We start from the raw sequence: 14374 nt of genomic DNA, 5'->3' as shown, positions 1-14374 counted from the left end.
ACGTCAAAGGCAGAGTTGCACCGGGGACGTCTATGTGACAGCCCTGGCAGCCGATAGTAGTCGCCAGCCGATAGCAACAGTACCATTTGCCGATAGTAGCGCAACAGGTTCTGCAGCTGAGCGGAATTTGTTTTTATATAAATAAGTTTGAAATTAAAGGTACGCTAATGAATAAACAGAGCAGTCAGCATTTGGTTTATGTTGCAGCTGCATTTAAGACAATCTAATTGTTAATTTGTATGCTTAAAAGCTAAACTATCTCTGAAAGAGCACCTGTCCAAAGGTCATTTCAAGTTGTTTACACCTTTCGTTCAATTCAGAATCGTAATGCTCCGAACAAAAGTCTTGAGTCTGGTGGCCCGAAGTGGCCCCAGCCGGCTCATGTCCACCGCCACCAAGCTGACGACCGTGGAGGTCAATGACAAAACAGGAATCGCCACGCTCACCATGTGCAGGGCGCCAGTAAATGGACTCAACTTGGAACTGCTCAAGGATTTAAAAACATCCATTGACGAAATCGAGAGCAACAAAAGCCGGGGTCTCATACTGACATCCGTAAGATAGTGCAATAAATTCTTGGCGCGCACATCTAATCAATCGCATACCACACTTGCAGTCCAATGCTACAATATTCTCAGCTGGTCTCGATATCATGGAAATGTATAATCCCGAAAAGGAGAGGATTCGTGCCTTTTGGACGCAACTGCAGGAGGTTTGGCTTTCCCTCTATGGTAGCAGTGTCCCCACCGCAGCTGCCATCAATGTAAGCTTCCAGCCACAGAAACCCACGCCTGCTCTAACGATTTGTTTTCGTAGGGCCACTCCCCCGCTGGAGGATGTCTTTTGGCCACATCTTGCGAGTACAGAGTTATGCTGCCAAAATTCACCATCGGCTTGAATGAGACGCAACTGGGCATTGTGGCGCCCAAGTGGTTCATGTCGTCTTTCCTAAGCGTTCTCCCACAACGTCAGGCAGAGCGGGCTCTCAATCAGGGGCGTATGTTCTCGACAGAGGAGGCCTTGCAGATTGGCCTCATCGACGAGACTGCCACTAGCAAGGAAGAGGCGGTGGAAAAGTGTGCCGCCTTCTTAGGCACATTCGCCAGAGTGAATCCCTTGGCTCGGGCACTGACCAAACAGCAGTTCCGCGCAGCCGATTTGCAGCAATTGGAAAACGAGCGTAAGGACGATCTGGAGAAGTTTTTGTTCTTTATTAACCAGCCAGCCGTGCAGAAAGGTCTGGGCATTTATCTCGAAGGTCTGAAGAAGAAGGCCAAGAAATAACCATTTATTGAAATTATAATTGCCAATTAAAAAAATAAAGCCATTTATCCCCGAATTTTGGAGAAAACTTGCTTCTGCGGCAACATTGTGATTCTGGGAAAGACACTGAAGGAGGAGACGAGAAACGATTTGGCTTTTCGAGGCCGACACCATCAAGGTGCTGCAGGATTCTTATCAAGCAGAACGACCGCTCGTTTTACAATCAGTTTGTTACCAATTCAAACCAGAGGTGCGACGATAGGATAATCGAATGGAAAAATACAGTCGTTGGTCGATAGTGGCAGAACAGGCTCTGTTATAGCTGAGAAGATTATTTTGATTTTGGAATTCATCTGGGAGGTAATTTAAAAGGTGTGTGGAATACTTCAGAAATATATTTTATATAAAAAGAATTCCTTCACTGCTTGTATAATTATATCATTCTATGCTTTACAGCTTCAGGGCAACAATCTGCAAACCGGCAGAACAAAGGTCATCTTTTGTATACTTTGGTGATAGCGATGTCTTCCAGACTCTTGAGCTTTGTGGGCCGCACAGGCCGCAGACGTCTCATGTCCACCGCTATCAAGCTGACCACAGTGGAAGTAAATGACAAGACCGGCATTGCCACGCTCACAATGTGCCGTCCCCCCGTAAATGGACAAAATTTGGAACTGCTATTGGATATTAAATCATCCATTAACGAAATAAAGAACAACAATAGCCGTGGTCTCATAATAACATCCGTAAGACACTCTTGAAACAGGATACGTACCAGCATAATTATAGTATTTATTCCCAGGCTAGTCCGAAGGTATTCTCTGCTGGCCTGGACATCCTTGAAATGTATAAGCCGGACCAGCAAAGGCTTCGTGCCGTTTGGACTGAATTACAAAATGTTTGGTGCGATCTATATGGGATCAGTGTGCCCACAGCAGCTGCCATCAATGTAAGTCTGTAGATATGGTTACCGAAGCGTTTTATTATAAGCTAATATCACAGGGCCACGCCCCAGCAGGAGGATGTCTTCTGGCCACAGCCTGCGAGTATCGTGTTATGGTGCCAAATTGTATAATTGGACTGAATGAAACCCAACTTGGGATTATTGCGCCCAAATGGCTGGTTTCGGGCTATCTGAACATCCTGCCAAAACGAGTGGCGGAGCGGGCTCTCACTCAGGGTCGCTTGTTCACCACGGATGAAGCCTTGCAGGAGGGCCTGATCGACGAGATCGCCAACAGCAAAGAGGAGGCTGTGGACAAGTGTGTCGCCTTCATAGGCACGTTCGCCAAAGTGAATCCCGTAGCCCGTGCTCTGACCAAGCAACAGTTCCGCGCGGACAATTTGCGCCAATTCCATAAGGAACGCGAACAGGACGTGGATGATTTCCTGTCCCTGGTCAACCGGCCAGAGGTGCAGAAGGGTATAGGCATTTATCTCGAAGGTCTGAAGAAGAAGGCCAACAAGCAATGATCATTTTTGTTATATGTAAAACCAAATATCAACTGAAATTTCATGTTCTGTTTTGATCCAACTAAATTCGTTCCACCCGATAGGCAGTTTTCATGATACCGCGTTATCGATTGCAGATCAGCTGACGCTGCGGCTTGATTTTTTTTTGTTTTCTTTCGGTTCGCAAATGAAAAAAACCAGCTTATTTGTTTAATTTTATGCCTGTCGCTGAGTGCGTGATTGCTGCTCAAGTTCAAAAGTCTTCGAAATGTTGCGCAACAGCCTAATAGGCAGTCTCCGACAGATAAAACCCATCCTTTGCAGCCAATCTTTGCGATCGCTCTCAAATGGAGAAAACTCGGGTCTTACCACGATCGAAGTGGACGACAAGAGTGGGATTGCCACATTATCGATGAATCTGCCGCCCGTAAACACTCTCACCTTGAATCTGATGCATGATCTAATTGATTCCATAAACCAGATTGAGTGCAACAAGAGCCGTGGGCTCATTTTGACGTCGGTGAGTCTGCGCAATGGACAAAGGCTTTCTATGACACGATTTCGTTGTGATTTTCCAGAGCAATGACAAGGTTTTCTCCGCTGGACTTGACCTCAAAGAGCTGTACAAACCCGATCAGGAGAGGTTGAAGGAATTCTGGACGATCTTCCAAGACCTGTGGCTGGCTCTGCATCTCTGCGGCATTCCCACAGCAGCGGCCATTAATGTAAGTCCCTATTCTGCATCGAACAAGCCCCTAATCGTTTTACCATTTCAGGGTCATGCGCCTGCCGCTGGTTGCATTATGGCCACGGCCTGCGAATACCGTGTCATGCTGCCGGATTTCGTCATCGGAGTGCATGCCACGCGGTTTAGTTTCCTCGTCTCCAAGTGGATGATGCTCTCCTACCAGAGTGTGCTGCCACGGAGAATTGTCGAGCGGGCGCTGAACCAAGGTAAGCTATTCAGCACTCAAGAGGCCCTGGAGGTGGGTCTTATCGATGAGGTAGCCGGCAGCAAAAAGGAGGCCCTGGCTCAGTGTGCTGCCTTCATTGGCACCTTTGACAAGGCCAATCCCATTGCCAGAACACTGACCAAGCGAATGTGTCGGGATTCCGATGTCACCGAGTTGCTCAGGGATCGTGCCGGAGACCTACGTGCCTGTGTGGACTACATCAATACTCCACTGTTCCAAGAGGGACTGAGCGCCCACCTCGAGGGCCTCAAGGAGAAAAAATAGAAGAAATAGCATCAAACTGATGCTGTCCAAAATGCTGCATTTATTGAAATTTATATTAAACTGTTACTCCCAAAACTATTCCTGGTTCAACTCCCGTGGAAGATTGCCTAGAGCCTCTGTCATCATTTCCATGAACGAATTGATTTCCAATATTTTTGCACGATGGCGGTCCACTTCCTTGCTGAAAAGAGAGTCAATAGCTTTCTGTTGCCTTTGAATTCAGTTTCCACTCACTTGTTCAGCTGCTGGATCATCTTGTCAATGAACTCCTTGCTGCGCTTGGCCATGCGATCCTCGCGCTCTTCAACGCGATAGGTGTGGGCTGTCCGCATCCCTTCGACCAACTTCAGGACCTCCTCGCGATCGTCCACACACATTGTTAACTCTTTGGGAACAGACCCGAGTTCCTGACGAGATAATTTGTCGGAAAGAAATTGCGTCACGATATCCGTCATGTTGTCTGCAAAGTGCCCGCAGACATCGCGGAGCTGGAGGAAGAACACCTGAGCCTGCTCCACAAAGCTGGCCATCAGCTGGGAGATCTTGCGATGGAAGTTTAGCGTGGATTCCTGCGGAGTTGGAGAATATTATTTTAAGGAATCATTCAATCATCTGCTCCCCACCTCAACAGCCTCGTGCAAATGTAGTTCCTGAGACATCAAGCTCTGCCACATCTCGTTAAGGGCATCATCAAATTGTCCGTTGAGGGTGTCCACCTGGGAGTACTCTTCAGACCCGTCTTCGCTCTCCTCCAGCTCTCTCAACTTCGAGCGTAACACTTCGAAAGTTCGCTCCTTGTATTGCAGAAACTCTTCGATCTGCGACTGGCCCAGCGACTGCAGCTCTTGCTGGCCCTCCTGCAGGTTGGCATTAAAGTCTCGGATCTCCTCTTCGCGTTCTCCAAACCGCTTTAGACCCAGTTTGTAGATACTCTGAGTCAACTGGTGGATATCTTTGGCATACTCTTCTGACAGCTCATGCGCCGGAGCCCCCACCAGCATCAGTATTCGCCCGTTCTCGTCGTCTCGCCACAGGGAATCGTAAAGCTGCTGACCGTCTAGATGCTCCACAAAGCTGGATGCCAGTCGCTCTGCTTCGGCTGCCTCCCTAGCATCCGTTTCAAGGGCCTGAATCTCGCGCTCCTGTTTGTCCTCGATCTCGCGTAGTTCACGACTGTTGGAGAAAAGAGTTGGTCACCCGCATAAGGGAATGGATGAGTGATTCTCACTAGAAGCGCTTCTGCGCCGCTTCCCGGGTGTCCGCCTTGATGAAAACGTATTCGTAGTAATTTAATTTAGGCAGAATGGCAGTCACATAGAGAGAAAGTGGAAAATCTGGCTTCTGCGCAATGGGATTACCTTCCAGATTCAAGACTTTCAGGCTGTTTAAAAAGCGCAGTCGCTCGATCTAGTGGGGAAGATGTAATTTAAAGATGTCATCTCTTAGACAGAGGTCTCACCCCATCCACCGTGTCGATCAGATTATTGCCAATGCTGAGGATGACTAGCTTTTTGAGGCTAAGGTTCTCAATTCTCCTGATGCGATTGCTGAACAACGAGAGGGTTTCCAGGTTAACCAGCGTCTCCAGGTTCTCGATTTTGGTGATGTAATTGAAGCTGAGATTCAGCTCCTTGAGGGCCGTGAGCATTTCAATGTGCTCTATGACCTCGATTTTGTTGCAGTTGAGGCACAGCTTGGTGAGATTGGGCAGCATCCAGAGGTGGTCGATCCGCAGGAGATCTTCAAAGCAATCCTTCAGATTAGACCCGCTCCAGAGCACTCTTGCGCAGCCCCCCACTCACTCTTGAACTCCAGCCGCATGGTTCGAATACGCTCGTAGACCACTGGCTCCAGCTGATGCAGGCGGCCCGACTCGCCCTTTTGTCCCTCCCCCAGGTAGGCGGTCTCGATCATCTGCCGATCAATAATGCCCGGCTCTGGGCAGTTGACCTCCTCCAGGAAGCCCCTCACCGGCTCCTCCATCTCATCCCCCGAACCCTGGCTGACCGGCTCGTCCATTTCACTTGACTATCGCTCAAAATTTGCCCAGCGGTGTCGCCGTGGAGCGTCGAGTGCATTCCATATCAAGGTTATGGTTGCTGGGGCAACCGAAAACAACAGAGCCCTGCCTAGTTACCACCTGGTCCGCGGTCTGTGCGTGTTACACCCTGTCGCTGACTCTTGGAACAGGTGCAAGGAGTTCCTGTCTCTCCGGTGCGGCCGGCTCTCCGTCCCGATTGATTTCATTCGTAGACGTTCGTGCGTTCGGCTCTCTGGGGGTGCAGCGGAGGCGAGGGATGGTCTAGTTAGGGTTGCGGTTGTTTAGGTTGTCGGGTTGTTGTGGATATCGGCTCTGGCAGTTGTTAATGTTTGCTTCTAAAATAAACTCCTGTTCGCGAGGGATACCCACTTAGGGCGAAACTCGAGAAATCTCCATTCAATTCGTCCGGCTCGAATCAACCAGAGATCAACTGGAGATAATCGGATTTAAATGCGATTGTGGCTGAGGTACGACTAGGGAATAGGGAAGCGAAGCCTTTCCTCGCATTGGATAACATACTAACTAGGCAGCAGACCCCATTGACCGAAAAGCAATCGATAAAGTGACCCCCGAACCTTTCAGTTTGTTTATTTGTTTGTACACAGTGCGAAAAGTCGCATATCTTATATAGTACTCCTTAAATCCAATCCCCCCCCGAGATGTGCGTGTCCCAAGTGCAAATCTAATAAATTAGGTAAATGTGAATGGGTTCAAGGCTTCGGTGCGGGCAGCCCAGCACTTGGACTATTAAAGTCACACCAAAACGTGACTCAAATCGCCCTAAGACTCCTCCTTCCCAAAACGTAAGTCAAAATTATACACACAAGTACGTACATGTGTATCTAGGAGCTACCATACCATACGTACATATGTTTGTATCTATGTAGGCAATGGAAAGGAAGGTTCGCCAACTCAAGGAACTGAATTCGCAGTGTCCATTCTATTTATCAAATTTATTATCACGATTCCTAGTATCTGCCTAATCCAAAGGAATACCATCTACCAGTTGCCATGGCTCCTGAGATTCCAACAATGAGGAGTACTAATATGCTCATCTTCATCTTTAGATTTTGAATGAGTGAAGTTCTCCAAGAATTGGATCTTTATAGAAATTCCCCGTCCCCAATCGAATTCGCAATGCCCTAATAAAAGTGTTTCCTACCTAATGGATCCCTGATTATGTCCGGTGCTTGCATAAGTCTCTCGTTGGACTTTGGACCAAAGCCATGTGGACTCAACGTGACTCAAAACGCCTTTAGATTCCTCCTTCACAAAATCTAATCTAAAGGAGTCATGCAGGAGTAACCTTACGTATGTATGTATCAGTATCTGTGTTGTGTATTCCCACCTCAAGTAACTGAATTCGCCGACTGACCAAAAGACCATTACGAAACAATAAGGGGGACGTTTATTCAGTTCAGTTTTTTTAAAAATATAATTTCACGATTCCTAGTATCTACCACATTAAAGTAATACATTCCTCCAATGGCCATGGCCCCAGATAGTCCAGCAATGAGGAGTACAAGAGTGACAACTTATGGATTCCTGATTATGTCCGGTGTTTGCATAAGCGCCCCTTGTGGAGAACCTTTTAGTACATGCTAATCGATAAAAGACCCCCTTTAAATATTTAAGCTTTACTCAAAAATGCATGACTAATGGTATATTGAAATGATACTAGAAGGATTCCCGATCGAAATGAGAACGCAGTAATGCTTTGGTCATAGTCGGTATCCAAAAGTTAAAAACGCGTTGCCAATTCGATTACGAAAGATTACGAATCTTCTATAAAAGACACAGACGGATGCGGATCCCACGCATTTCGAAACTGAAGATGAAACTAAAGATTCTTGTACTCCTCATTGTGGCCACTGCCAGACAGGGGCAATTTTCTTATGCACTAAAGTAGGTTGACTATTGTCATGCCGGACTATGCTAGAAATTTGCAGTCTTGGCTCGCAGTTGTTTGGAAGAACAACTGTATACAAATCGTAGTAGGAGGTCGTCTCTTCATTGCGGCCTAAATCAATGGAATGAAAATCAATTCCTTCCATTCATCAGGTCATTAAATTTCAAATTTCCAATCATTCAGCTCTTTTTGAATTTTTATTGAGTTCTTCTTTAATTTATATTCAGTTCTTGTCTAATTCTTTGGTTCTGTATTGTTCAGGGGTCACAAAAACGTCGCATATTGACTTATGCTAACAAGTGGTAATATTACAATTACCCGACATAACCGGAACCCAAAAGATAAAAAGGCGTTACCAATTCGATTAGGGAAGGGTATGTAAATCTTCTATAAAAGACACAGACGGATGCGGATCGAAATCATTTCGAAGCTAAAAATGAAGCTAAAGATTCTTGTACTCTTCATTGTGGCCAATGCGGAAATTTCACGATATTCCTTTGATCTGGGCAGAAAATAGCATTACATTTTCCCTACCCACTTATTCAGCTCTTGTATTCTTGTGTTCTTCTATGTGGTAGTATAGAATCGTAGTAGAAGGTGGTCTATTGTCATACAAAAACTGAATATGAAGCTGAAGATTCTACCACTGTTCATTGCGGGCTACCTCAATGAGAGCTAGTTCTGCCATTCCTCAGGTCATTAAATTTCAAATTGTCAATAATTGAGTTCTTTTTTAATTTTTATTCAGTTCTTGTTTAATTCTTTTGTTCTGTAATGTTCAGGGGTCAGAATAACGTCACAAATTGACTTTTGCTGACAAGTGGTATTATTACGAGCACCCAAAATAATCGGTATCCAAAAGTTAAAAAGGCGTTGCCGATTCGATTTGGGAAGGGAATATAAATCTTCTATAAAAGACACAGACGGATGCGGATCGAAATCATTTCGAAGCTGAAGATGAAGCTAAAGATTCTTGTACTCCTCATTGTGGCCAACGCCTGGACTGGACGATATTCTTTTGGAATAGGCAAAGATTAGCATTACATTTTTTCCTAGCCACTCATTCAGTTCTAGTTTGATTATTGACATTGCCTGTTGAATTGCGAAGATGGGCACGGCAGTAAAGCAAACACCTAATCTAATCAGAAGTAAAGAAGCTGTGTTATAGAATACTAATGAGAGATGACATTTAGCTCAATTCAGTTCAGTTTATTCTTGAATTATCACGATTTCTAGTAACTTCCAAATCCAAAGTAATACCTTCCTCCCATGGCAATGGCCCCAGATAGTCATACTATGAGAAGTAAAAGAATTTATAGCTTCATCTTCAGTAGGTAAATGAGTTGTTAAAATAATTATTCTATTCTATTATTCTATATTATTCATTTATTCTTGGGGTATAATATAATATTATATAATAATATAATAAACTTCACACAGGTGTTTCTAAATGCTCTATTTGTTCCGCTTATCCATCTTATGGATTCCTTACTGTTCTGGTGTTTTTCATTCTTAACCCTTTCGGTTGTGGCATTGAATCGGCAATGCCATGACAGCTTTTAATCAGCTGTGAATTTGGCCGGATTTTTGTTAATCGACAGTAATTGTCTTCCATTATCTGCGGGTATTGATTCGTGTGTACTTTCCTTCGGAAGCGGCACGAGTTGTAATTACAGACCCGTCACCGCTCTATATCCTATCCTCATTCTGTCCCATTCACGTATGATGGTATCTGTGACCTTGACGGAGAGTTGTTTTTTGGTTAAATCAAATGAAATTCGGTCAAGCTTATCGGTTGGGTGCCTCTGGATCAATATATTGATTCCAATTGGATAGGTGGCATCCGAGAATCGGGCACACACGTCCGGCCAACGGGCTCATGGCCGATTCGATTCGATTACCTTTTTTAGTGCATGTCATTTAATTGAAACTCAGATTCTTTTGAGGTTTTCCCGTCTGGCTAGAGGTGTATAAATAATAAAAAAGGCTTTCTTGCTTGCCCATAAATTACACTTTTTCTTTTGTTTATTTCTTTGTGCAGGTGCATCCAGAGACTATGTGAAGAACTGAAGAGTGCCATTCTATTGTAATAAGCATGAACCGATATATAACGCTGACCCAACTGGGGGACGGCACCTACGGCACCGTCGTGCTGGGCCAGCGCAAGGACACCGGCGAGAAGGTGGCCATAAAGCGGATGAAGCGAAAGTACTACTCCTGGGAGGAGGCCATGAACCTGCGGGAAGTTAAGGTGGGTCCTAAACAAGCACTAGAGTTTGATTCCTCCTGAATAAGCGCCTTCCATTTTCAGTCCCTGAAGAAACTGTCGCATCCGAACATCGTCAAGCTCAAGGAGGTGATCAGGGAGAACGACACCCTCTACTTTGTGTTCGAGTACATGAAGGAGAACCTCTACCAAATGATCAAGGATCGGGACACCCACCTTCCCGAGCCAGAGCTGAAGAGCATTCTCTTCCAGGTGAACACTCAGCTAGAAATGAGATATTTTGCCATCTATAATCCATCTAACCCATCTGTTTAGGTTCTCACTGGCCTGGCCTTCATGCATCGTCATGGCTTCTTCCATCGGGATCTCAAGCCGGAAAATCTCCTCTGTTCCGGCCCGGAGCTGATCAAAATAGCAGACTTCGGTTTGGCAAGGGAGATTAGGTCGAGGCCGCCGTTCACGGACTATGTGTCGACGCGGTGGTATCGGGCGCCAGAGGTGCTGCTGCACTCCACCAACTACGGCAGCACCATCGACTTGTGGGCAATGGGCTGCATCATGGCCGAGCTGTACACGTTCCGACCGCTCTTTCCGGGCAGCAGCGAGGTGGACCAGCTGTTCAAGATCTGCTCCGTGCTGGGCACGCCAGAGAAGGTGAGTGCAGCTCAGGACCACAACAGAACATTATAATCTGGAAATATGTTATTTTTATTGCAGGGTGACTGGCCGGATGGTTACCGATTGGCGTCCATGATCCACTTCCGCTACCCAGATTGCATTAAAGTGCCACTAAGCAGCGTGGTTAGCCGCTGCAGCCAAAACGGACTCGATCTGCTCGAGGATATGCTCGCCTACGATCCCGATAAGCGTCCCACAGCCCAGCAGAGCCTCAAGTATCCGTACTTTCACGCCCTCAAGCGGATCTCTCCCACGGCGGCCACCAAGGCGAATGTCCGCCTGAGCTCCAAGTATGCGGCGGCTTCTTCTGGCCAACTGCTGCTACCTCAGACCCAAACTGTGTCAAACCACGTGCTTCCGGTGCAGGAGAAGCTCCAGGCTGTCACCGAACTCATCCACCAGGGCAACAACAACATGAACAATATGAAGAACATAAACAACAACAACAACAGCAGCCTAAGCAATGGCAAGGGTGTGTCAAAGAACGTGAGCATGCCGAGACAGTACCAGCCGAAGCTGAACTTCCTAACCAGCAACGACATGCGCATGCCTGTTGCTGGTGGAGGAGCGATCCCGCACGCCCTGGCAGACTCTTCCAGCCTGGGCGGGCCCACAGGAGATCAGGGCCAGCCACAGCATCAACAGCAGCCACAGAACGGAGGTGAATCCATAAACGACATCTACTTGAATCGCAACATTGCACAGCTTTTTGGATTGCCAGCAGCAGCGGGATCTCAACAGCAGCTGTACCACCCGAATGTCTCCTTCAGCAACACCATGTCCCGCAACGCCGGGGCTATCTATGTGAACGGAAGCCAGCTGAGCTACGACACGGCCAACAAGAATGCCAAGAACAATGCCAAGCTCGTTGTTGGCGCAGCTGCCACCAACGGAGGCTACTATGTACCGGCGACACGTAACTCCCTCCTTGCCCCTGATGCCAAGGTCTACAACGTGTTCTCCAAGGTGAGCGCCAGCCATGCCCCGCCCAGTATAATCGTGCGCCAGCCACAGCAACAGCAGCAGCATCAACATCCCGCCTATGAAGCATCATCAATGTTGGGTGGAGGAGTACTCAATGGAGCCGCTATTCGGTTGTCCGCGCGATCCCGTCCGCCCGGGCAGGAGTCCACGTTAAGATCTGATGATCTGGACCAGATACTCGGGTGAGTTGTTTGTCATTAGAAGGGAACGACTGTAGGCACACTTTCTTGAGCACTTTACTGTGTAGCATCCTTATCTTTGTTCGCTGCACTTGAGATTCATTCCGTTCCCTCCACCATGTAACTTTGTCTTTGTGTTTCGTGCAGCTCCAAGCTGAAAACCTCCGCCAAACGCCAGCGTAATGCCAAGGCCAACATGCTGCTGGAGGACCTGTTTGGGCAGCTCTCGATGGACTCCGATAGCGACGGCAAGTACCCGCACACGGTGCCGCCCACTCAGCAAGCTAAGAGTGGGGCCCGGCGAGAGCGCGACCTCTTCGGCGAGAGCTTCCTGCGGCCCGGCATCCGAAAGAAAAATACCCAGAGCAGCCTGGAGGTGAACAACGGCAGTCACGCGGACTCGCTGTAAGTAGGAGGCGGAGGAGGAGGCTCCCTGGCCTGCATGCTCTTGTAGACCTTGTCCCATGCTTCTTTGAATCCTCATGCTCTCATGATCATGCTCTGTCATCCATGTCGTCCATGTTGTGCTCTTTCTATACATTGTGCTCTGTGTCTTTCTCCATTTCTCCCTTTCTCTCTCTCCCCTCTCTCTCTCTCTGTGTGTTTCTCTGTCATCGTTTTGTGTCTTTTCATTTGCTTGTCATTGAACATTTTGTGTGGGTGCCACAAGTGATAACTCCTCCTCGTCCTCCCCCTCAATTGATGAAGAATGTCGCTTTTGGCCAATAAGGTAAAAACCCACATTCGACGCCAAGTTGTAAATACGTTTGAGAAGAAGTAGAAGTATCTAGAAATAGTGTCACTATATCATTGCATCTGTACGATTACCGTAGTCACAACTTATTATTTGCCTACCTCTGTGTACGTAGCGTTTTGGGATAAACTACTATCCCAATTATTGCTTTGAATTTGATTTATGTATGGAACACAAATCTCCAGATAAAATACGATTTGAGGACCTAGAGATCCCTTACTGACTACGTAAGATTGAAATATCCATCCACACTCTTTCAGAGCACAAAACACACAGAAGCCGAAGCCAGCAGCAGGAACAGGTGCCGCGGCATTCCCCTGGGATGAGACCAACAAAACGGAAGATGAGAAGCTGACCGCCTGGATGGTGGCCGAGAATGGTAACTTGAATTTGGGTAATCAGCAAGCGTAGAAGTCGACAGCACTCCAATCAATCCAAATCAAGTAGTCGGTTAGCAACAGAAAATTCGGGCAGCACCACACCACACAACAATCCACAATTCATTGGGCCATTGGCATGCATGGCGTTCCACCAGGTATTTCTATTATCCCATTATCATATTCCCAGGATCGCTGCTGGAGAATAAATTCTGAGGGGATCATTGACTAGCAAAGTGCCGTTGTACCTGAAACAGAATGGAATGAATACGTCTTTTGAACTGAATCTGAATGCAAATCGTCAAATCATCAAACTATCAGTGCATTGAATCCAATCAGCGCGTAAAGTTAGAGTTAATGTTGTTAATGCTGTGATACAGAATAAGCTAAATATTGATCTAAGAGCGTAAGCTGTACTTTAATCTATGCTAATATAATCCGAGTGAGTTTTGAACAGCTAGATTGTTGCTGATTCGCCCCCCCCTTGTGACAGATACGAGTAGAGCTGGATCTGAAACTGGAACTGGAGATGGAGCAAGTGCAAGGGATTCGGTTTCATTTCCCTAATACGATTTCGACAAGAGTCGGTGCGCGTTGCATAAGCCCGAAGCATTGCACTGTTTGCGGGAGATTCAATTTCATCATCTCCCATAACTTGGCCACTGCGACAATGGGCCATGGGCTCTGCATATAAAAGCTAGTAGAGACAAGCCCTTAGTCATCAGTCGATTACGTTCCACCCAGAGCTACAGCCCCATCTCCAGCTCCAGCGCTAGCTCCAGCATGAGTGCCCGGGTAAGCGCCAAACACTATGAAAGTCTATCCGCAGTCTAAAGAAGCCCTTGAGTAGTCTACCAGCATTGGCGTTTGCCTGATCCTGTGTGCATTTGCCGCTGTTCAGGCTGCCATCATCGCCAGCCACCCCGATGAGCTGATTTCCAGCCCACCTCAGTATGAGTTCCATTATGCCGTCCACGACAGCGAAACTGGGGATGTCAAGGACCAGTTCGAGCATCGGCGTGGCGAGTATGTAACGGGTCGTTACTCCCTCATTGAACCCGATGGCCATCGCCGAATTGTGGACTACACCTCCGATCCGCTGTTGGGTTTCAATGCGCAAGTTCGTCGTGAGCCCGTTGCCAGCATCTCCCGCTACTGAACAGACACCGAAAAGGGACATTCTCAGCGGACAGGACTCTGAAACTACCATAGATCATATGATATGTATTTGTACAATATATCCACAGGCTGTTGTTTGAAAAGTGTTTGTCT

The 14374-nt window shown here is 47.0% G+C and overlaps 6 protein-coding genes across 16 annotated transcripts; 5 read left to right on the top strand and 1 right to left on the bottom strand.

Moving 5' to 3' along the window:
* The first annotated feature begins 66 nt into the window (after positions 1 to 66).
* LOC4816920 (enoyl-CoA delta isomerase 1, mitochondrial-like) lies at positions 67 to 1339 on the top strand. Of its 2 annotated transcripts, none has more exons than XM_015180235.2 (4): positions 67 to 159; positions 251 to 555; positions 617 to 763; positions 817 to 1339. In XM_015180235.2, exons 2-4 carry the CDS (start codon positions 328 to 330, stop codon positions 1282 to 1284), a joined length of 843 nt encoding a protein of 280 aa, XP_015035721.2. In that variant the 5' UTR covers positions 67 to 159; positions 251 to 327; the 3' UTR covers positions 1285 to 1339. The 2 variants fall into 2 exon arrangements, with proteins under 2 accessions (XP_015035721.2, XP_001356336.2); XM_001356300.4 differs by having other exon boundaries at positions 70 to 159; positions 321 to 555.
* Positions 1340 to 1503: 164 nt separating this feature from the next.
* LOC6902773 (enoyl-CoA delta isomerase 1, mitochondrial-like) lies at positions 1504 to 2816 on the top strand. 2 transcript variants are annotated; one of them, XM_002132480.3, is made up of 4 exons: positions 1504 to 1635; positions 1720 to 2009; positions 2066 to 2212; positions 2266 to 2816. In XM_002132480.3, exons 2-4 carry the CDS (start codon positions 1785 to 1787, stop codon positions 2734 to 2736), a joined length of 843 nt encoding a protein of 280 aa, XP_002132516.2. In that variant the 5' UTR covers positions 1504 to 1635; positions 1720 to 1784; the 3' UTR covers positions 2737 to 2816. The 2 variants fall into 2 exon arrangements, with proteins under 2 accessions (XP_002132516.2, XP_015035720.2); XM_015180234.2 differs by having other exon boundaries at positions 1528 to 1623.
* A 31-nt stretch (positions 2817 to 2847) lies between these two features.
* Positions 2848 to 4031, top strand: LOC6902772 (enoyl-CoA delta isomerase 1, mitochondrial). The gene is made up of 3 exons (XM_002132479.3): positions 2848 to 3235; positions 3294 to 3440; positions 3492 to 4031. The coding sequence occupies exons 1-3, from the start codon at positions 2984 to 2986 to the stop codon at positions 3951 to 3953; spliced, it is 861 nt and encodes a 286-aa protein (XP_002132515.2). The 5' UTR covers positions 2848 to 2983; the 3' UTR covers positions 3954 to 4031.
* TbCMF46 lies at positions 3926 to 6152 on the bottom strand. Of its 2 annotated transcripts, none has more exons than XM_001356299.3 (6): positions 5756 to 6152; positions 5413 to 5693; positions 5182 to 5360; positions 4577 to 5126; positions 4188 to 4522; positions 3926 to 4134 (listed from the first exon to the last, which is right to left on the bottom strand). In XM_001356299.3, the coding sequence occupies exons 1-6, from the start codon at positions 5970 to 5972 to the stop codon at positions 4029 to 4031; spliced, it is 1668 nt and encodes a 555-aa protein (XP_001356335.2). In that variant the 5' UTR covers positions 5973 to 6152; the 3' UTR covers positions 3926 to 4028. The 2 variants fall into 2 exon arrangements, with proteins under 2 accessions (XP_001356335.2, XP_015035719.2); XM_015180233.2 differs by having other exon boundaries at positions 3926 to 4130.
* Positions 6153 to 6358: 206 nt separating this feature from the next.
* On the top strand, positions 6359 to 13556 carry LOC6902771 (cyclin-dependent kinase F-4). 8 transcript variants are annotated; one of them, XM_015180232.2, is made up of 8 exons: positions 9431 to 9527; positions 9945 to 10154; positions 10215 to 10382; positions 10446 to 10784; positions 10848 to 11469; positions 11533 to 11974; positions 12119 to 12376; positions 12986 to 13556. In XM_015180232.2, exons 2-8 carry the CDS (start codon positions 9999 to 10001, stop codon positions 13134 to 13136), a joined length of 2136 nt encoding a protein of 711 aa, XP_015035718.2. In that variant the 5' UTR covers positions 9431 to 9527; positions 9945 to 9998; the 3' UTR covers positions 13137 to 13556. The 8 variants fall into 8 exon arrangements, 7 of the variants coding, with proteins under 7 accessions (XP_002132514.3, XP_033235202.1, XP_015035717.2 ...); XM_033379312.1 differs by having other exon boundaries at positions 10848 to 11974; positions 12986 to 13104; positions 13293 to 13556; XM_002132478.3 differs by lacking the exon at positions 9431 to 9527 and adding an exon at positions 6359 to 6461 and having other exon boundaries at positions 10848 to 11974.
* Positions 13557 to 13662: 106 nt separating this feature from the next.
* LOC26534002 (pupal cuticle protein Edg-84A) lies at positions 13663 to 14369 on the top strand. Its single transcript, XM_015180230.2, has 2 exons — positions 13663 to 13897; positions 13953 to 14369. The coding sequence occupies exons 1-2, from the start codon at positions 13886 to 13888 to the stop codon at positions 14259 to 14261; spliced, it is 321 nt and encodes a 106-aa protein (XP_015035716.1). The 5' UTR covers positions 13663 to 13885; the 3' UTR covers positions 14262 to 14369.
* The last annotated feature ends 5 nt before the right edge of the window (positions 14370 to 14374 follow it).

Source organism: Drosophila pseudoobscura, chromosome 4 (assembly GCF_009870125.1).
Source record: "Drosophila pseudoobscura strain MV-25-SWS-2005 chromosome 4, UCI_Dpse_MV25, whole genome shotgun sequence".
In the NCBI taxonomy this organism is placed as follows: domain Eukaryota; kingdom Metazoa; phylum Arthropoda; class Insecta; order Diptera; family Drosophilidae; genus Drosophila; species Drosophila pseudoobscura.
The sequence above is the reverse complement of the archived record's forward strand: the minus strand, read 5'-3'. Positions and strand labels throughout refer to the sequence as shown.